The 18,127-nt window shown below is 54.5% G+C and overlaps 1 protein-coding gene across 1 annotated transcript; it reads right to left on the reverse strand.

Annotated features, from left to right (window-relative positions):
• Positions 1 to 1,518: 1,518 nt before the first annotated feature.
• Positions 1,519 to 6,258, reverse strand: HIC2 (HIC ZBTB transcriptional repressor 2). The gene is made up of 2 exons (XM_008066729.1): positions 6,133 to 6,258; positions 1,519 to 3,406 (listed from the first exon to the last, which is right to left on the reverse strand). Exons 1-2 carry the CDS (start codon positions 6,156 to 6,158, stop codon positions 1,588 to 1,590), a joined length of 1,845 nt encoding a protein of 614 aa, XP_008064920.1. The 5' UTR covers positions 6,159 to 6,258; the 3' UTR covers positions 1,519 to 1,587.
• Positions 6,259 to 18,127: the final 11,869 nt, after the last annotated feature.

Raw genomic sequence — 18,127 nt, forward strand, 5'->3', positions numbered from 1 at the left:
TGTTCCTGGGGGTAGAGTCTTGTGGCCAGCTCCTCCCCACACTTTTTACCCAACCAGCCAGGGCCGCTGCTCTCCCAACCTCAAACTCCTGTAGGCATTTGCGAGGGTGCAGGATGGGGGGTGGCTCACTTCCACCTCATCCTGGCCCTAGCAGGAGTTGCAAAGAGCTGCCTGTCACTCAGTGCCTGGTGCCTGGCCCCGCGCTGGGGGTCACACCCCTCATTTGTGCCCAGAACAGAAGTTCGTGTGTCTGGGCTGCCAGAACCCCCATAGGGTAGATGTGGCCAGATGCTCACAGGGGAAACACACATGTGAGCTGCGGGTACCCCAACCGAGTGCAGGGCCCAAGAGGGCCCCCTGGGCCAGCCCGAGGCCCATCACTCCCATGCATGGCTTGCTGGGTATACCAATGGGACAAAACAAGTCTCCAGACCTCAACTGCCAGTCACCAATATACTGTTTTCATGAATTCAAGAGGTAGCAAAAGGTCAGAAGTCTCTCCACCTTGTTTGGTGAGGAAGGAGGGAAAGTGAAACATCTGTCCACACATCTAGCACACACCACACACACACACAGAAAATGAAAACCGAGAGTACCGATGGCTCTGGCACTGAGTCCAGCCCCCCCACCCCCAGAACCCCAGACCTTCCAGTTCAGTCACAGAAACGTCACACTGGTTTCTCTCTTAATAAAAAAGTACCTCTAAACAAAGAATACTCCTTGGAAACTATAGGAAAAGCTCTCTCTCCTGAGGCAGCCGAGGCAGAGCTCGGGGACCAGGGAAGCCTTTGGGCAAGAAGGGCTTCTGGGGCCTGGAGGGGGGGCTCCCGGACGCTCCCCACAGGGCCAGGGCTGGGGGGACACGTGGGAGGGACGGCTGCCCCCGTTACATTCAGTCTGCAGACCCAGGCTCAGCCCTGGAAGAAAATAAACTATTGTTTGTTTTGGTTAAAAAACAAAAACCAAAAAGAAAAAAAAGGAAGAGATCAGTAGGAATAACAGCAACACAGGCCCAGTGGGCTCTTTAGTTGTAGAGAGGTAGGCGGTGGGGTCACCCTGACTGTCCCAGCGCCAGTGAGCAGTGCTATCCTGGCTCAAGGAGGGAGAGACCTGCAACCCCCAGCACCTGCTCCCTGCAGGGCCAGGGTCACATGCGCCCACACAGACACAAGCACACATGCAAACACACAGACATGGTCCGGCGGGGCAGGGCCTGCTCCTGATACTGAGGCCAGCATGAAGGGTCCCCTACTGCTCCCTTCTCCAAGCTGCCTGCAGCAAAGGGACCAGATCCCAGTGAGGTCCAAGTGACCCACTCCCACAGGCCCTGGGGTGGCCCTCACAGGGAGCTGGGGCCTGGGGGGGATGGAGGTAGATGGTCTGGGGCCCACTGACTTCCCTCCTCTCAGCTTCACTTGGTACAGACTGTTGATTAAAGCTCTGGGTGTGGTAGGCTGGGGCGGAGGGGCTGCCCGAGCTCCCGCTGGAGGCAGGAGTCGCATCCCTCCCTCCCTGCCTCCTTGCTTCTCCTTCCATGGCTGGGGGGGAGGGGCAAGTCTGCAGAGGGTGCCCTCGGGTCTTTGGCTTCTAGGAGGGGGAGGTGTGCATGCGCAGGTGGCTAATGAGGTTGCGCTGCTGGGTGAACTTGCCCCCGCACAGCTGGCACTCGTAGGGCTTCTCGCCTGAGTGCACACGCATGTGCTCAGTAAGGCGATACTGGCGGGTGAAGCGCATGCCGCACTCATCGCAGGCAAAAGGCTTCAGGCCCAGGTGGCTCCGCATATGACGTGTCATGGTGCCGCGCTGCGTGAACATCTTGCCACAGATGTTGCAGGGGAAGGGCCGCGTCAGCCAGTGTGTTTTCTCATGCTGCCGCAGTGTGGCGGGGTCCTTGTAGGTCTTCTCGCAGACAGAGCACTTGAAGGGCCGAGGCTCCGCGGCATAGGCTGTGCTGGGTGCTGACAGGTCCTCAGCCTCCTCCTCAGCGCCCCCGCTGCCTGTCTCATAGGCTCCCTCCTCCTTGATGAACAGCTCCTCCTCCGTGTGCGTCTCCACATGCGCATTGAGCTGCTCGGAACTGGGGAAGCCCTTGGCGCAGGGAATGCACACATACAGGTTGTCCCCATATGACACTGTCTCGTAGCCCTCTTGCCGGTACATGTAGTGGGCACCCGTGTGGCCGCTGCCCCCTTCACTCCCGCTCTGCCCACTGTCTTCACTCCCATCCTTGCCATTCTCCTCCTCCTCCTTGCAGGGGTAAGGGGGCTCCCCATAGGGCCCACTGGGGCCACTGCCACCAGCCAGGATGCCATTGGGAACCCTGTCTCCAAGCCCCTCACCCTCCTCCCCCGGGCAGGGACCCTTGGGCCCTGTTTCTCTCCGCTCAAAGGGGGAGCTGGCCACGGGCTCCTTCTTGCTCCATTCCTTCTTGCGGGCCGAGTGCCGGAGGCTCTTCCGAGGCTGCCCACCAGGCCCCTCCAGCAGGCTCAGGTGGTTGTCCTCTGCCCCCTCCAGATCCATGGGCTCACCGGGGGTGCCCCCCAGCTCCGTGTAAGAGGCACTGTTGGCAACAGGAGGAGCAGAGGCCGCAGGGGGCGAGTCATGCTGGCTGTCACTCAGTTGGGCCGGGTCATCGGGAGTGAGGTGGGGGCCAGGGGTGGCAGGGGGCAGGGGTGGACTTTTCTTGGACAGGTCCAGGCCCAGCTCCTGCTCGCAGCCCCCACTGCTCCCATTGGTGCTGCTGCAGCCCCCCAAGCCCACTTCCCCACTAGCTGGGCAGATGCCTCGGCCCAGGCCATGCAGGCTCTCCTGGTTGGAGCCACCAAGGAAGAGCTCATCGTCTGAGCCTTTGGCCTGGGGGAGCTCCTGGGGGGTGTGGGCCCCCTTGCGCCCGTCCACAAGCCCTGGATAACGAGCCTGGATGACAGAGGCCGTGGTCAGTCGCTGGCTACGGGGAGGCCGCCCCATGCCAGCAGTCCCTGCTCGCCCAGAACTGAAGGGCTTACCGGCTCGCTTAAGTTTGCGGCGGCAGAGGGCAGCCAACTCAGGCAGCTGGAGGTAGCTGGCGGCAGTGAGGAGGGTGCTGAAGTTGGGCTCAGCTGGTTGGTCGCTGGGCAGCAGCTTGCCCGTGTAGATGAAGTCCAGGATCTGCTGGAACACCGTAGAACTGACCATGTCTGTGTCCAGGTTGATGAGGTTGTCATGCAGGACCAGAGACTTGAAATAGATGCTGCTGGCGGCCAGAACATTCTTGTGTGCCCGGAAAATGGAGTTCTCCACCATGATGATGACATCACACAGGAAGCCCTTGGTCCTCTGCTGGTTCAGCTGCAGCAGGAGCTGCTTTGAGTGGCTGGGCAGCTCCATATCGGGCCCCATGTCCCCGCGCCCTGCCCACGCACACCACCTGCGGGTAATAACAGGCACATATGTGTTAACGACCAAGATATCATGCCAGAGTTCTGTGTGGCACTCAGAGGGGCCTCAGTACTGACCTCCACACGGCACCACCCTGGCAGAGTACATAGTGCATAGAAAGGAAATTGACACTCCCCACCATGTGCAGGTGCCCTACACATCACCTCACTGAGGACTCAAACAGTCTGAGAAGGGATAGAAGCACTATCCCATTTACACTGATGAGAAATGGAGGCCAAGGGTGATGGGGTGTCCACTGGAGAAACTGGGGTTTGCATTTGGTTTTACAGCTCCAGCCACTGTCTCCTACCTGGAAGAAGTGGGTCGCATGCCACAGAACCAGCAGGGTACCCAGAAATTACCAGCAGGTGGCTATAAAATTCAGGAAGTAGGTCAGACACGGTGGCTCAAGCCTGTAATCCCAGCACTTTGGGAGGCTGAGGCGAGAGGATTTCCTGAGCCCGTGGGTTCGAGACCAGCCTGGGCAACATGGTGAGACCTCAAGTCTACAATAAAATAAAAAAAATTAGCCAGGCATTAGGTAATGTGCACCTGTAGCTCCAGCTACTTGGAAGGCTGAGGCAGAAGGATCGCTGGAGTCCAGCAGGTTGACGCTGGGGTGGCTGTGAGCATGCCACTGCACTCCAGCCTGGGCGATGGAGTAAGACTCCAACTCAAAAAAAAAGAAAAATTCAGGAGACAAAGGCCAACCTGAGGGTGAGCTGACTGTTCCCACCTGGATGTGCAGACAAGCTAAAGAGCAAGATTTTCAGGTGAAACCTCCCAAAGCTAAATGAAGGCTCCTTTTCAAATACTACAATGCCCAAATCAATCTCTCTACTGGCCTCTGGTGTGCAGCTTCTGCTCTGCATGGACATGCCCCTCAAACCACCTCAGAAGCTGCCCGAGCTTTAAGGTATGCCTCAAATCACAGTGCTGCCCCTCAGACCCTGCAGCCTGCTGCTGCCCTGCCTCCCCTCAAGAGTCTGTGCCTCGCCAGTAACCACCCCTCAGTGTTTCATCCCTGAGCCTCCAGGTGCCAAGCGGGAAAGGTGACCTGACCAAGACCTTGGCACCACCTGGGCCCCATATCCTTTTTAAGAAGGGCAGGGAAAGGCAGCCAGTTGGCCTCAGTCTGACAGACTGGCACAGCCTCTAACTGAGGTCTGCTGTTAACCACCGGTCTCCACAGGAACCCTGCAAGGCCACTGGTATAGCAGCATGCACCTGAGAGTATGGAGTTCCTGACCATGCTCCTCATGCACACTAAGCAGCCCTCTTCTGCCAATAACCAGGTACCCCATAGTGAGAGAGCAAGGGCAGAGCATATGAGTACACAGTGGGCCCTGAAAGGACCCCAGGGGAGAAAGGAGATACTCCTCTGGAGGAAGGGCAGGGACTACAGCCAGTGGAGACCAAGATGGTGCCCAAAGCCATTCTCAGTTGCAAGCCCCACTCCCAACTGCAGGAAACAGCACCCCTAGCTCCAGCAGCTCAGCAGAGGTGTACACTGGGTCCAGGGCTGGGGAAGGCAAGCCAGGGTCCAGGCAGCCAGCTGTGCCCAGTCAAGTCCCACAAGCTTCCACAAGGGCAGGAGGCCAGAGGGGATGACAGCTTTCCTTACAGACTCATGGCTGCCCAACAACTGTGCAGCAGGGCCCACAGCAGCTCTGCCCTCACAGTCCAGGGTCCAATCTCTGAACTCCTCTGTGCCTTGTTATTTCCCAGGACCTCCTGCCCCTCCCAGTCCTCCCAGAGTACCCAGCCTTCCCCCTGTAGGGCAGAGCCCAGGAAAGGGCTGCCCTCCTTTACCATGATAGAAAAGCTCTCCCCAGCAACATGCCTGCCCTTGTTTGCAAAGACAGAGGAAACAGCCAGGCATGATAGCTCACACCTATAATCCCAGCACTTTGGGAGGTGAAGGCAAGAGGATTGCCTGAGTTCAGGGGTTCGAGACCAGAGTGGACAACTTGGTGACACCTGGGCAACTTGGTGAGACCTCATCTCTGCAATAAATCAAAAAATTAGCCGGGCATGGTGACAGGCACCTGTAGTTCCAGCTACTTGGAAGGCTGAGGTGGAAGACTCACCTGAGCCCAGCAGGTCGAGGCTGCGGTGGCCATAAGCATGTCACTGCACTACAGCCTGGGCAACAGAGTGAGACTCCAACTCAAAAAAAAGATAGGGGAAACCCTAATAATCACTGGCCCCCAAAGGTTCCAGAGCTCACAGTGAACATGAGGGTGCAACAAGGGCCCCAAATGCTGCTAGCACTCACAGCCTAACAGAGGCAGCAAGCACCTGGGGCGGACTCCACTTAGCCCAGCCTGCAGCACCTAGGGAGGGTGCTCAGAAGCTGAAGACTTCAGGAACCAATATTCCTCCATTCCCTGTACCTCCAGCCAGCCAGGCAGAGACAAAAGAGCCCAAGGCATGGCTTCCACACCTGGCCACAGACAACAAGCATCAGGGAAAGCCAGTGCCAGCCCTGCCAGCGCCCAGGATGCCAGGTGCCCTGAGCCTGGTAAGGAAATGGGCAAAGAGACAACAGGTGTCAGGTTCCCTCCCTCTATCCTGCACAGTGCTGCATGCACACAAAGGACCACAGGCCAGGACAGAGGCCAGGTCAAGAGCTTTGGGGCTGTGTGCACCACTCAAAAAGCCCTAGAGAGAAGTAGGCAGCAGTCCTCTCCCCCATCCCCCACCTCAGCCTACCGGAGTGCCAGGGGCCCAGACACCATGTGAGCAGCAGCCAGCGCGGGTGGCCTCCTTGAGCACGTGGCCTTCCTGGGGGTGCATCAATGCCTGGTTACCTGTAGAGAAGATAGACACGGTCACCCACATAGGCACCAGGAAGGGACGGAGGGACAATGAAGGGGAGACACCTGGGGACCCTGGATCCATCAATTCCAGAAAGGTCTAAGGGTCTTTCTGGCTGGGACACCCAGGGGCAGACCAGCGGGAGACAGTGGCCACAGTGCCCCGCAGTTAGACCTGATGGCAGAGAAGGGTGAAGACCCCGGGAGTAGGTCTGGGGAGCTCAGTGGCACTAAATCTCCCCCCTCCAACATACACAGGAGATTTAGGACACCCCAGAGGCCACCAAGGCTTGGGGGTCCTGGTGGCAGGCACACAATTCCTGGGGACAGGCGTGGTGGCAGGAAGCCTGGGCAGGGCCCTTCCCAGGCTGGCCACATTTACATAACAAAAGGTCAAAACTGGAGCCACTTGTGCAAGGGCTATTTATAAGAACCAGTCTCAACCGCTTCTGGCTCCCCTGCCTCCTTCCCTTCTAGATCTGCTCTCACCCCCTCCTGCCCAGAGGGCCCAGCCCCCTCCAGCCCATCTCAGCCAGCCTGACCACATGGCCTCTCCTCTCCAGAGGTTTCACTGCCCAAGGGCTTGCCCAAGCAGCAGACTTGGCCTTTCAATACCAGTCCGCCAAAGCTGCTAGCAGCTGTCGCCAGATGAAGGCAGGATCCCTCCTGCCCGGAGCTTTGGGTCCTGCAGGAGGAGCACTCTGAAGTTCTGGGTCCTTGCACCCCACAGGCCAGCCTGGACAACCGTGGAAGGGAGCCAGGGGTGGGGGAGGGGACCTGCAGCCGCATGGAGCCCATCCCTGCCTGCCCTTCCCCCATCCCACCCCCAGGGCCAGGGAGGCTCAGCAGGTCCCTCAGGAATGTGACCAGACCCGGGGTGCCGGCCCAGGGCTGGGAGGCCTCAGCTTCGGCCTGCCAGCTGTCTTTGCAGCCCCTAGCACAGTTCCCCTGGGGGAGGGGGGCAAGAGGAGGGGCCCACAGTTGGCCCAGGAGCCTACCAAAGTCCCAGAGGGCAGCAGAACCAGCTCTGTAGGTAAGAAGCCAAGTTTAATGAGGGCTGGGCCTGGGTCCCTCACCCAAGAGGGCTAAAGCCAGGTTGAGGCCAGGGATGGCTCTGTCAGCCATGGGAAGGGGGCAGAGGCCACTGAAACACTGGTGAGAGTAACCAAAGGCAGGACAGGATGTCACAGCAGAGCACTGGAACCAACCAGGTGCCCACCACCCTACCCGATTCTCAACCAGTGCCCCTCAGAACCTAGAATCAACCAGAGTCCCGCTGGGTAGAGCACCTGGCAAACCCTGCAACTAAGGGATACCTGCTTTTGGCCCTTGTAGGTCAAGACAGTTACTGGACACCGTGCAGGGAGTGAGTGGCAGAACAGGACTTGGGGACACCTGAGTGCTGCCAGGGTGGAAATGCCCTCCTCTGTGGATGCCCACTGCCCAGCCCTGCAAAGCACTTTACCAGCCCAGGTTAGGATAGGCCCTAAGCCAGGTCAGCCGTGACACTCAAACAGGACAGGGCAGGGTTCTTCTCTACACCTTCTACTGGGGAATGGTGGGAGAGGGGGTGGGAGCTGGAACTGCCCGCTGAGAGTTCACAGCAAGCATAATGCCACACTGCCTGCCATTCACATCCAGGCTGGCCAAGTTTAGCCACCACTGTCTGCAAGCAGTGATATATCCTCATCCCTTCTCCTTCAGTTCTGAACAGTTCGGGCCTCTCTGGGAGCTCTGACCAACCAAGCCTGCAGTATCTAAACACTGCAGCAACTTTGAGGAACACAAAACAGTCATGGAGGTGGGGGCATACTAGGAGTCCTTGATTCAGAGTCAGGTTCAAAAAGGGTCTATCTTAGTTCGGGAGGGTAGATGTTGGCCTGTGGGGGGGTCAGGGTCCCTATCCTGGGGGAGTGTGCAATCAGTTATTTTGGGGACTAGGTTGAGGTCCCGCCCTGGCACGTGGGGTTGAGCATCAGGGTCTGGGTCCCAGGCTCCTCCAGCGTGCCCTTCCCCAACCCAAATGAGTACAGCTAGAGAGCTCTATCCTACCCATTTGCTGCTGGGCATGGAGCAGCAAACACCTCCCTGGAGAGGCCCCAGTCTGGGGGCATGCCAGCTAACTAGAAACAAGGCTTTTGGGGTTGGCCCAGGAAGCTGGGTCCGAGGGCTGCTGTCCAGCCCTGGCAGAAGCTGACCACAGACTGGGATGAGGACAACGCCTGGCACCCAGCAGGCCCTGGCAGCAGGCCCAGGCAGCATGCCTATCAACCTCAAGAGAGCACACCCAGCCCTGGCCCACTGCCCGCCCAGAACGCTGGCTCCCAGGATGCCCAGGATCTGGGGCAGTGGGACAGTAGGCCTGGGCTATCAAGGCTCTGACCTGGCCCCTCCCAGGGAAACAGCTTTCAGAAGCCTGGGGGAAGGGCAGGAAGGGGTGGCACAGAAACTACTCCCTTTGTTAGGACCCTTCAGTTCCAGTTTCCCTTATGGGTAGGTGGGCCCCAATAAGGCAGGGGAGGAACACTAGTTGATGGGGGGCAGACCAGCTCTCTCTTGGGAATATGGAAGGGATGGAGGAAAAAACAAAGATTTGGGTTTACCTTCCCAGGCCCTCCATTAGATATCAGGTGCATGATGTTGTTTATGGAATGGCCAACAACCACCTGTTCTTTCCTTCTCCTCCCATAACCTGTCACAGAAAAACCAGAGAGGTGTGTCCCTCCCCAACTGAAGACAGGCCCCAGTAGGGACTAGAACAGTACTGAGACGCCCCAGCCTTTCAAACAACTGGCTGCACACACCCAAGGTAAAGCCAGGCCTACAGAGCTGGGCCAGCAAGAGTTCCCCAAGTCCCATACCCCCATCCATCTCCCAGTTGCACCTTTCCTATCTACCCTCAACTAACGGTAGGACAGCCACTCTGGAAGGCCCAGCCTGACCCTAGCCGATCAAGCAAGTCCATCCTGTGAAAAACAAAAATACCTTAGGGGCACGCACACCCAACTGCTAAGTGAGGTTATCTTTGGTGGATGGAACTACAGGAAAACTAGTGTCCACAGGTTCATTTCTGTATTACTCAACATGTTAAATAAGCATTCTTTTAAAAATAAAAAAGCAAACAAACAGAAATGATGCAAAAACAGCATTGAATCTCAATCACTGCGCTGAGTGAAGAAGGCTTACAACCAAAAGTACAGACTATGTGCCTCCATTTACATCAAGTCCTAAAATAGGCAAAACTGACACATGGTAAAAACCACACCTATGCAGGGTGAGGTGAGGACTGTGGGGGTGGGGGAGGAACAAGGCGCTTTCTGGGACAATTCTCTATCTTGCTGGGAATCTGGGTTAAGATGGATGAACTGGTCAAAGCTCACAAGGGCTGCACTAAAGATTTGGGCACTTACTGTATGTAAAATTCACTTTCAATGAAACAGACAAATCTCCAGATAGAAGCTTTTACAGAATATTTCTGTCTCAGCAGCTCAGCAGATGCCTTCTCCCCCTCCCTCCAGGAAACACCACCAGTTAACATTTATTGGGCACTGCTATATGCCCAGCCACCTGCCCTTTCCATGCGCTGTGTCCCTCAGGACCACCCAGGAGCTTCTGTGCTCTGCCCTACATGCTCCTCACATGACAAGACTGGGCTTCTCATCTTCACACCCTAGCACCCACTCTGACCTCCCCACAAGGTGGGAACCAATGGCCAATACAGATGGAGAGACACTGTTATCTGCAGTCTTGGGCACAGGTATCCCTTATCCCACTCATGATTTCATGACCACCCAGGGGTGATGGTTCAACCTCAATTTCCCAACTGGCACTAAACCCAAGAGCAAACGAGAAGTAACTCAGGAGGGTAGAGAGCCACAGTGGCAACAGGTTCCTGTCCCAACTGGTTCTTCCCTGGCTGGGTGGCTTAAGCCCCAGGCCAAGGATACCCTTCAGGTGCCCTTCCCTGTGCATCCTCTATCCCTCTACCTGCCCCCCAAACACATAAGCTAAATAGTCTATGAGGACTGAAGAGTGCAGGGCCTGTGGCTTCCTGGACCTCTGCTGCCCCCTGACCCTTGAAGAAGCACTCACCAAGGGACCACAATCCTGTGCTAGGTGAGGCCCCACTTGCCTTAGTGTGGAGCCCTTTGTCAGTCCACATGGCCTTGGGGACTCGTGGGGAGACTGGAACAGAGTCGCCTCGAGGCCTCTCTTCCTAACACCCCACAAAGGGCAGGAAAGCATGCTTTGGCCAGCATCTTTTCAAAGACATGTTGGAGGAAGTTTTAAGATGAAAGTGATCCTTGCTAAGGCAGAAAGCCAAAGAGAACTCCACTCCCAATTAATTCTGCTGGGTGCTGCCCCAACTCAGCCAACACCCACCTTGCTCAGACTCTTGGTCCCCAGGAGGCCAGGCACTCAGAAATGCTCTGATTAGTGGGCCTCCATGTGGTTCCCTCTGGAAGCTAGGCTGGTGGCCCTGCTCCAGGAGACAGAAGCACAGCAGCCACTGCCTCCTGGCCCACAAGTGGGGGTCAAACTCAGGGAGTGGTTGTAGGTCACATGATATCCCTGGCCCTCCTCCTACTCAATGCTTTACCCCCATGGACAGGAGTAGCCCTCCTGGAGGCTAGTGCGGGCACCCGGAGTGCAGCTCTTGGCTCTGGCTTGCATCCAGTCAGGACAAAGGCCTGGACAGAAGAGTTAAGACTAGGAAGAGAGGTTCTCCCCAGGCAAGCCTCCCCCCATTCAGCCTTCCTGGGAACCTTCCCATCCACCTCCCTCCCTCACACTTCCCCAAAAGAGGTCTTCCTGCAGGAGGCCTGGAGCTATGATGGGGGACTAAGGAGAAGCTCCTGCCCAATGTACCCCAAGGCACCAAACAGGAGGCAGTGTCTTTTACCTTAACCACTTCCCCGCTAAGGAAGAAACATCTATCAGAAGAACTAGAGTGAAAAAGGAACCCTCCAGCTGACACAGACAGGTGAGAGTGAGCAGGACCACCCATGCCCACAGAAATGCCAATGCCAGGGAGGAGGAACAAGCCATGCCAGGCGGAGAAGCAGTGTTGGGCAGGGCATGGCCACCAGGTAACTTCCACACCCCAAAAGTTTAAGTTCATCTGACCAGTGTCAGAGAGAGCCCCAGACATACTGCCACCGCCCCAAACCACCCCCACTATAGTCACCTCAAATTCCAGTTGTGGGCCCAACAGGTATGACTGCAACGGGTGGCCCCGTGTGAGCCCTGCCTCTTCCCAGAAGGGCCTTACCCCCTTAAGCCACCAGAGAGACTGCCCTAGAGTGGATAAAGCAGCCAGGCAGGAAGCAGCCAGGATTCAGAAAAGCCCCAAGGCCCAGTCCCACCCACCACCCAGCCCTGCCCAGCCACAAGCCCAGGACTCTGTTCATCCTGTACCCACAGCCTGGAGTCCCCCCTCCACCGCCCCTTGAAGCCTTGGACAAGGGATAGCCCAGCCTCCAAAGCCCTGTGTAGTCCTGTCTGCCTGGGAGGTGGCTGCCTGCATGTGGGGAAGACTGAACAGGTCTGGTCTCCCTGAATCCTCCCACAGGCCCATGAGTGCGACATTATCTCCAGTTACTGTTTCAGATAAGAAATGGAAGGTTCTTGGGGGTTAAGCAACTTGCCCAGGGTCATAAGAGCCAACCAGGTAGCAGAATGAGGACCCAAAGTCTGACTCCAAAGCTATGCTCAAACTTCCCCACCCCACTGCAGGCCCGGGCAAGGATGCCACTCACTGAGGCTTCTGACTGCCAAGCTGCTCCAGGGAGCTGCAGGCAGCACAGCCCTCCACACAGCACATGTGCCAGGAGGACCTGGGTCTGATCCCGACCCTCACCAACCCCACTGGAGCACTGCCCGCCTATCCATAGCAGGGCCTCATTATCCTGAACTCAGTGTAAAGGCATGGGGTCTATCCAGCTCTGTCCAGCAGAAATGACAAGGTGGGACCCTGGTCACATAGCCTGCTTACTTTGGAGACCTAGGCTGTGCCTGCTGCTCCTTCAGGAACACCCTTGTCCTCTCTGACCTCCTGCCCTGTCCCTCCAGGCATGGGCTGGTGGTGGGTGGGGCTCACCGCTCTGGGCAAGCCCAGCCATGTAATCCAGCCCAGACCTGGATGCGGGCCAGCAGCTCCTGGCTCTACTCCCAGACCGACATCCTGGAAAGCAACAGGCTCTACACACGCCAAGAGCCCAGTTCCCTCCGACGCAACTTCTATGAAATGAACACTCAGGTTTCATTCAGCATGTTGGTGATATGAGTGGGATACAGCAAAGGAACCTGGGCTGGTATCCACCCCAGCCCCTGAGAACTTCCCCAAGCCTGTCCTGAAAGGCCCACAAATCCTACTGAAGATTTCATGCTGCCCACAGCAGGGCCAAGCCCATGCATGCCACTCCCTTCTGAGAGGTGGGGAAGCTCCTGGGCAACATACTAGCACAAGAAAAAGGCTAGAAAGGACTGCTGCAAGGGAAGCCAGGCGGGATGTGCTGCACCAGGCCTCCAGACTTTGCATACTCAGAAGACATAGCCTCAGGCCTCTTTTCCTCTATTCATTCATGGCTCTGGAGCCAGTGAGGAGTGAGGCCATGATGATCTTGGGGACCTGCAGCAGGACTTCTGCTGGTGCTGATACCAAGAGGGTCCCAGGCCTGGCTCGGTCTGGCTGAGAGTTCAAAGACAGGCGGAGGCTGTGTAGGCTACTGGGGAGAGGCAGGGGAGAAATGCTTGAAGCAGAATTTAAGATTGTGGTAATTACTACGAGCACTGTGCTCACCTCTATACTCTGTCCCAGCACTGCCCTGGCTTTCCAGGAGGGGGTTGAATAGCGGGTAAAAAGCTCACTGGCACCAAGAGAGCAGGAGCCCTGAGATGCCAGCAAAACAGGGAGTCTGCCATCTCTAGTAGGCAAAAAGAAAGCCAAGAACCCAGCAGCCACTTTTGTCAGGAGGCAAATACCACCCCACCTTCCTTGCTGGTTCCTACACTCCAGTTCTCTTCCCTGAACAACGGCCATGGCCCAAAGAACAGCAGTTGCATCACCAGGGACCTCGTTAAAAAATGCAGATGTACGCCAGGCACGGTGGCTCATGCCTATAATCCCAGCACTTTGAGAGGCTGAGGTGAGATTGCCTGAGCCCACAGGTTCCAGACCAGCCTGGGCAACTGGTCGAGATCTCATCACTATTAAAAATAAAGGCCAGGTGCAGTGGCTCACACCTATAATCCCAGCACTTTGGGAGGCCAAGGTGAGAGGACTGCCAGAGCCCACAGGTTCAAGACCAACCTAGGCAACACGGTGAGACTCACCTCTACAATAGATAAAAAAAAATTAGCTGGGCGTGGTGGCATTTGCAAGCAGTAAATGCTCAAGGGATGGGTGTCAGGAGATGCGTTTCAAGTGGAAGGAGAAAGCCTAAAGAAGGAAGATCTCCCACAAGCCCACAGGTTGGTGAATATATGGAAGACCTAGAAAGTGATACAGCGAGGTCAAGCCTGTCACTGCAGGCACCAGGACAGTGGCCACAACGGGGGGTTTGGGGCCACAAGCCCTGGTCAGGGAGGCAGGCGTGGGTGGCAGGCAGAGAATGCAGCTAGGTGAGGAATGGGGGAAGAACAAACAGCAACAGCTCAGCAGTCAAGAGGTGAAAATTCCACATGCAAGAGCTACCTGGGTCACCCAGCTGGAAGGGACTATCATAATCATCTCATTTGCCCCAGGATAGCCTTCAAATGAGATAACTGAGCCCCAAAGGGAGGTACACGTCACAGCTGAGTCAGAGAGCTGCAGCGACCCAGCCCATGGCTCCAGGAGACTCTCCAAACTCAATTTCAAAACTAACCCTGGAAGCTAACAATTTCTTATGCCAAGTAAAGACTAGAAGAATTAAAAACGAAACAAAAACCCTATTATTTTTCTGTTATCATTACTTCATAAAAGAAAACATATTGGCTGGTCGTGGTAGCTCACACCTAGGATCTCAGCACTTTTGGGAGGCCGAGGTGAGAGAATTGCCTGAGTCCAAGGGTTCGAAACCAGTCTGGGCAACTTAGCAAGACCTCACCTCTACAATATCAAAGGGAAGAAGCCTTGATGAAAATGGGTGAGGACTTCAGAAATTTGGGGTCAAAGGAAGCTGCTGGGGAGAAGGAAGTGGCTCGCTCACTCCCAAGTGGGTAATCAAACCCTAATCTCCCAGTGCCCCAAACAAGTGGCTCAGGAGCTAGAGCCAAAGATCAAAGATCAAGTTGTTTTATTCCAAATATGAAAAAAAAATCAAGTTAGGAACACCTTAGGCATCTGTCAGAGTTTTAAAAAGCAATTTTTAAAGGTTAAAATTAGGAAACTGCTATGGAAAATATTACAATTTTTTTTTTTTTTTGAGTTGGAGTCTCACTCTGTCACCCAGGCTAGAGTGCAGTGGCCACTCCCGGCCACCGCAGCCTCGACCTGCTGGGCTCCGGTGATCCTTCCGCCTCAGTTTCCCAAGTAGCTGGAACTACAGGCATGCACTATCACGCACAGCTCATTTTTAATTTATTGTAGAGATGAGGTCTCACCAAGTTGCCCAGGCGGGTCTCAAACCCATGAGCTAAGGCAATCCACTCACCTCAGCCTCCCAAAGGCTCGGGATTACAGGCTGAGCCACCGAGACCGGCTCAATCTATGGTTTTGTGATTGAAAAGCCTCCTTGCAGGCTGGGTGCGGTGGTTCACACCAAGGTGAGAGGACTGCCTGAGCTCCAGGGTTCGAGACCAAACAACTTGGTGAGACCTCATCTCTGCAATAAATAAAAAAAAAAAAAATTAGCCGGGCGTGGTGGCGCATGCCTATAGTTCCAGCTCCTTGGAAGGCTAAGGCGGAAGGATCGCCTGAGCCTAGCAGGTCAAGGCTGCGGTGGCCATGAGCGTGCCACTGCCCTCCAGCCTAGGCAATAGAGTGAAACTCCAACTCCAAAAAAAAAAAAAAAAAGCCTCCAGATGTGACACTTTCCAGAGAAGAGTTCTCACCTGTTCAGCAGCTGACTTGAAAGGGTCGACAGGGGATAAGTTTAGCACTAAGAAACTGGGTTCAGAGAGAGAAAGCAAAATAAACAGGCACTTCTCCATCTGGAGAAGCACAGCTCAGGGAGACAGTAAAAACAAAATGCCCAAAAACTCCCCGAATGGGCCAGACTCAGTGGCTCAGCCTGTAATCCCAGCACTCTGGGAGGCTGAGGCAAATGGATTGCCTGAGTCTGTGGGTTTGAGACCAGCCCAGGCAACTTGGCGAGACCTCATCTCTACAATAAATCAAAGGTAGCGTGCACCTGTAGTCTCAGCTACTTGGAAGGCTGATGTGGAAGGATCGCCGGAGTCCAGCAGTTAGATGCTGGGATGGCCACGAGCGTGCCACTGCACTCTAGCTTGGGGAACAGAGTCAGACTCCAACTCAAAAAACAAAAAAACAAAAAAGTCCCAAATGTTCACTGCCAGGAGGACATATAATGATATATGGAACAGGGTCACCCTGGACACTTGAAGGGGGAAATGGGAATGTGGAACCTGCAGCTATTAGTGAGTCTCAAGAGTATACAGCACCATGTACACAGAGAGCAAATCCAGCCAAAACAAGCTGCCACTGTTTAAGGATCCAGACAAATGAATCAAAACTGACTCAGATAAAAGAGATAAAATAGGTCGGGCTCTGTGGCTCAGCCTGTAATCCCAGCACTTTGTAAGCCCGTGTGTTCAAGACCAGCCCGGGCAACTTGGCGAGACCTCATCTCTACAATAAAATTAAAAATCGGCGGTTTCTTTCCCCCATAGCCAGGCATGGTAGCGCACGACTGTAGTTCCAGCTACTTGGAAGACTGAGGCAGAAGGATCGCCTGAGCCCAGCAGGTTGATGCTAGGCTGGCCATGAGCATGCGTGCCACTGCACTCCAGCCTGGGTGAAGGAGTGAGACTCCAACTCCAAAAAGAAAAATAGGCCGGGCTCGGTGGCTCAGCCTGTAATCCCAGCACTCTGGGAGGCCAAGGTGAGTGGATTGCCTGAGCCCACGAGTTCGAGACCCGCCTGGGCAGCGAGACCTCATCTCTACAATAAATCAAAAAATCAGCCGGGCGTGGTAGCGCATGCCTGTAGTTCCGGCTAATTGGAAGGCTGAGGCGGAAGGATCGCCGGAGCCCAGCAGGTCGAGGCTGCGGTGGCCGGGAGCGGCCACTGTACTCCAGTCTGGGCGACAGAGTGAGACTCCAACTCAAAAAAAAAAATAAAAAAATAAAAATAAAAAAGAGAAGAAAAGGCAAGAAATCGATCAATAAATAAATGTAAAATTAAAGAAAAGGCAGTTATAAAAAAGAATGAAATCATGTCTTTTTGCAGCAACATGGATAGAGCTAGAGATCATCATCCTAAGTAAACTGGCTCAGAAACAGAAAACCAAACAGCATATTCTCACTCATATGTGGGAGCTAAATGGTAACAAAAATGGAAATAATAGACACTAGGAACACCAATAAGGGGAAAGGGAGTTGGGGGAATAGGGTTCAGAAACTTACCTACAGGGCACAAAGTTCACTATCAAGGAATGGGCCACCTGAGACTCAATCCCCACCACTACACAATATGTCCATGTAGCAAACACACATATGTACTCCCTAATCTAAAATTAAAAAATTAAACAAAAGCCAAGGATTAGATCAAAAGTGTCTGATATAAAAGAGGTAGGAGAGGCCATCGCCTTACATTGTGCTCTTTGAGCTATGGCCTCCACCATGTTTCCTAAGCTTTGTCCCCCTCCCCTCCCTTGAGGAGGTGAACCTTCTCTGTCTTCCTCTATCTTCTCTCCCTAATTAACTTTCTAAATAAACAATAATTTCCAATCTAAATAAAATAGGTAGGAGAATAAAGGAAATAAACCAATAAATAAATGTTTAAAAAAGAGTTTTTAATGGAAAAGCCAGTGAGTGGCTGACCCACAATTCAGAAGAGCAGTGGCTTCTAGAAGTAGGTGGGGTAAGCCAGGGAGGAGAAGCACAGGCAGGTGTCCCAAGGACTGGGGGAAGCTGTTTCTTACATATTAATGGAAGAACAAGGGTGTCCTGCTTAGTAGGACACTCACGATTAATCAAATAGTGTGTTTCCACTATTCTTACCTTTATTCTGTAAGATTTGTGTGCATGTATACACATGTAATTTGCACCCTCTGGTTAATACCCTTGTAAATAACTTCACAGAGCTCAATCTTTAAGTCTGTGAAGAAAGTTAAGCTTGCTCTGTGTAGAAGACCCAAAAGAAAGGGGGAGGAGGGCAGAGACCTTCCTGGTTCAGGGAGGAGCTAAGTCCCAACCCAGGGAGGAGCCAAGAGGCTAACACTAAAGGGCAGGAGCACTCACAGAGCACCTTCCTCCAGCTGCCTGAGAGGTCGCCTCATCCACATAGACCTGGCAAATGCAGCAGGGCCACCACAATGCATGAATGAGGGCTTTAGAGGGGCACTTTCCATAGGAGATAACAGAAAATATCAACTTGTCCTAATAAATACAAAGCCAGGGCCGCTATACCTGGAAGAGTAGGCATGCCTAATCAAGAGGAACTGCCCAGGACAGGGACATCCTAGGAATCCTCCCAAGGAGTGGAGTGGGGAAAGGGCAGAGTAAGAGTCACTTATTTAAGTGAAAATATCAACGTCTAGAACACAACTTCCTCCTGCAGCTCCTCCAGCGAAGCCCTGGTCCAGCCTTGTCCCCTCCAATGTCAACTTCCCTTCGATCAACCCTGAGTTAACTTTCTCAAACACTCATCTCATCAAGCGACTCCCCTGCTTAAAGTTTTTCAAGGATTCAATCCCTAGGATAAAGTCCAAGCTCAGGCCTAGCTT

Source organism: Carlito syrichta, unplaced genomic scaffold (genome assembly GCF_000164805.1).
Source record: "Carlito syrichta isolate Samal-C Ts95f unplaced genomic scaffold, Tarsius_syrichta-2.0.1 Scaffold309092, whole genome shotgun sequence".
Taxonomy (NCBI): domain Eukaryota; kingdom Metazoa; phylum Chordata; class Mammalia; order Primates; family Tarsiidae; genus Carlito; species Carlito syrichta.

Excerpts from the sequence above, each read along its gene's own strand:
- HIC2 (XM_008066729.1), bottom strand. The coding sequence starts at position 6,158 with ATGGTGTCTGGGCCCCTGGCACTCCG. Across the intron at positions 3,407-6,132 it reads TCTGGGCCCCTGGCACTCCG|GTGGTGTGCGTGGGCAGGGC; the intron begins GTAGGCTGAGGT and ends TATTACCCGCAG.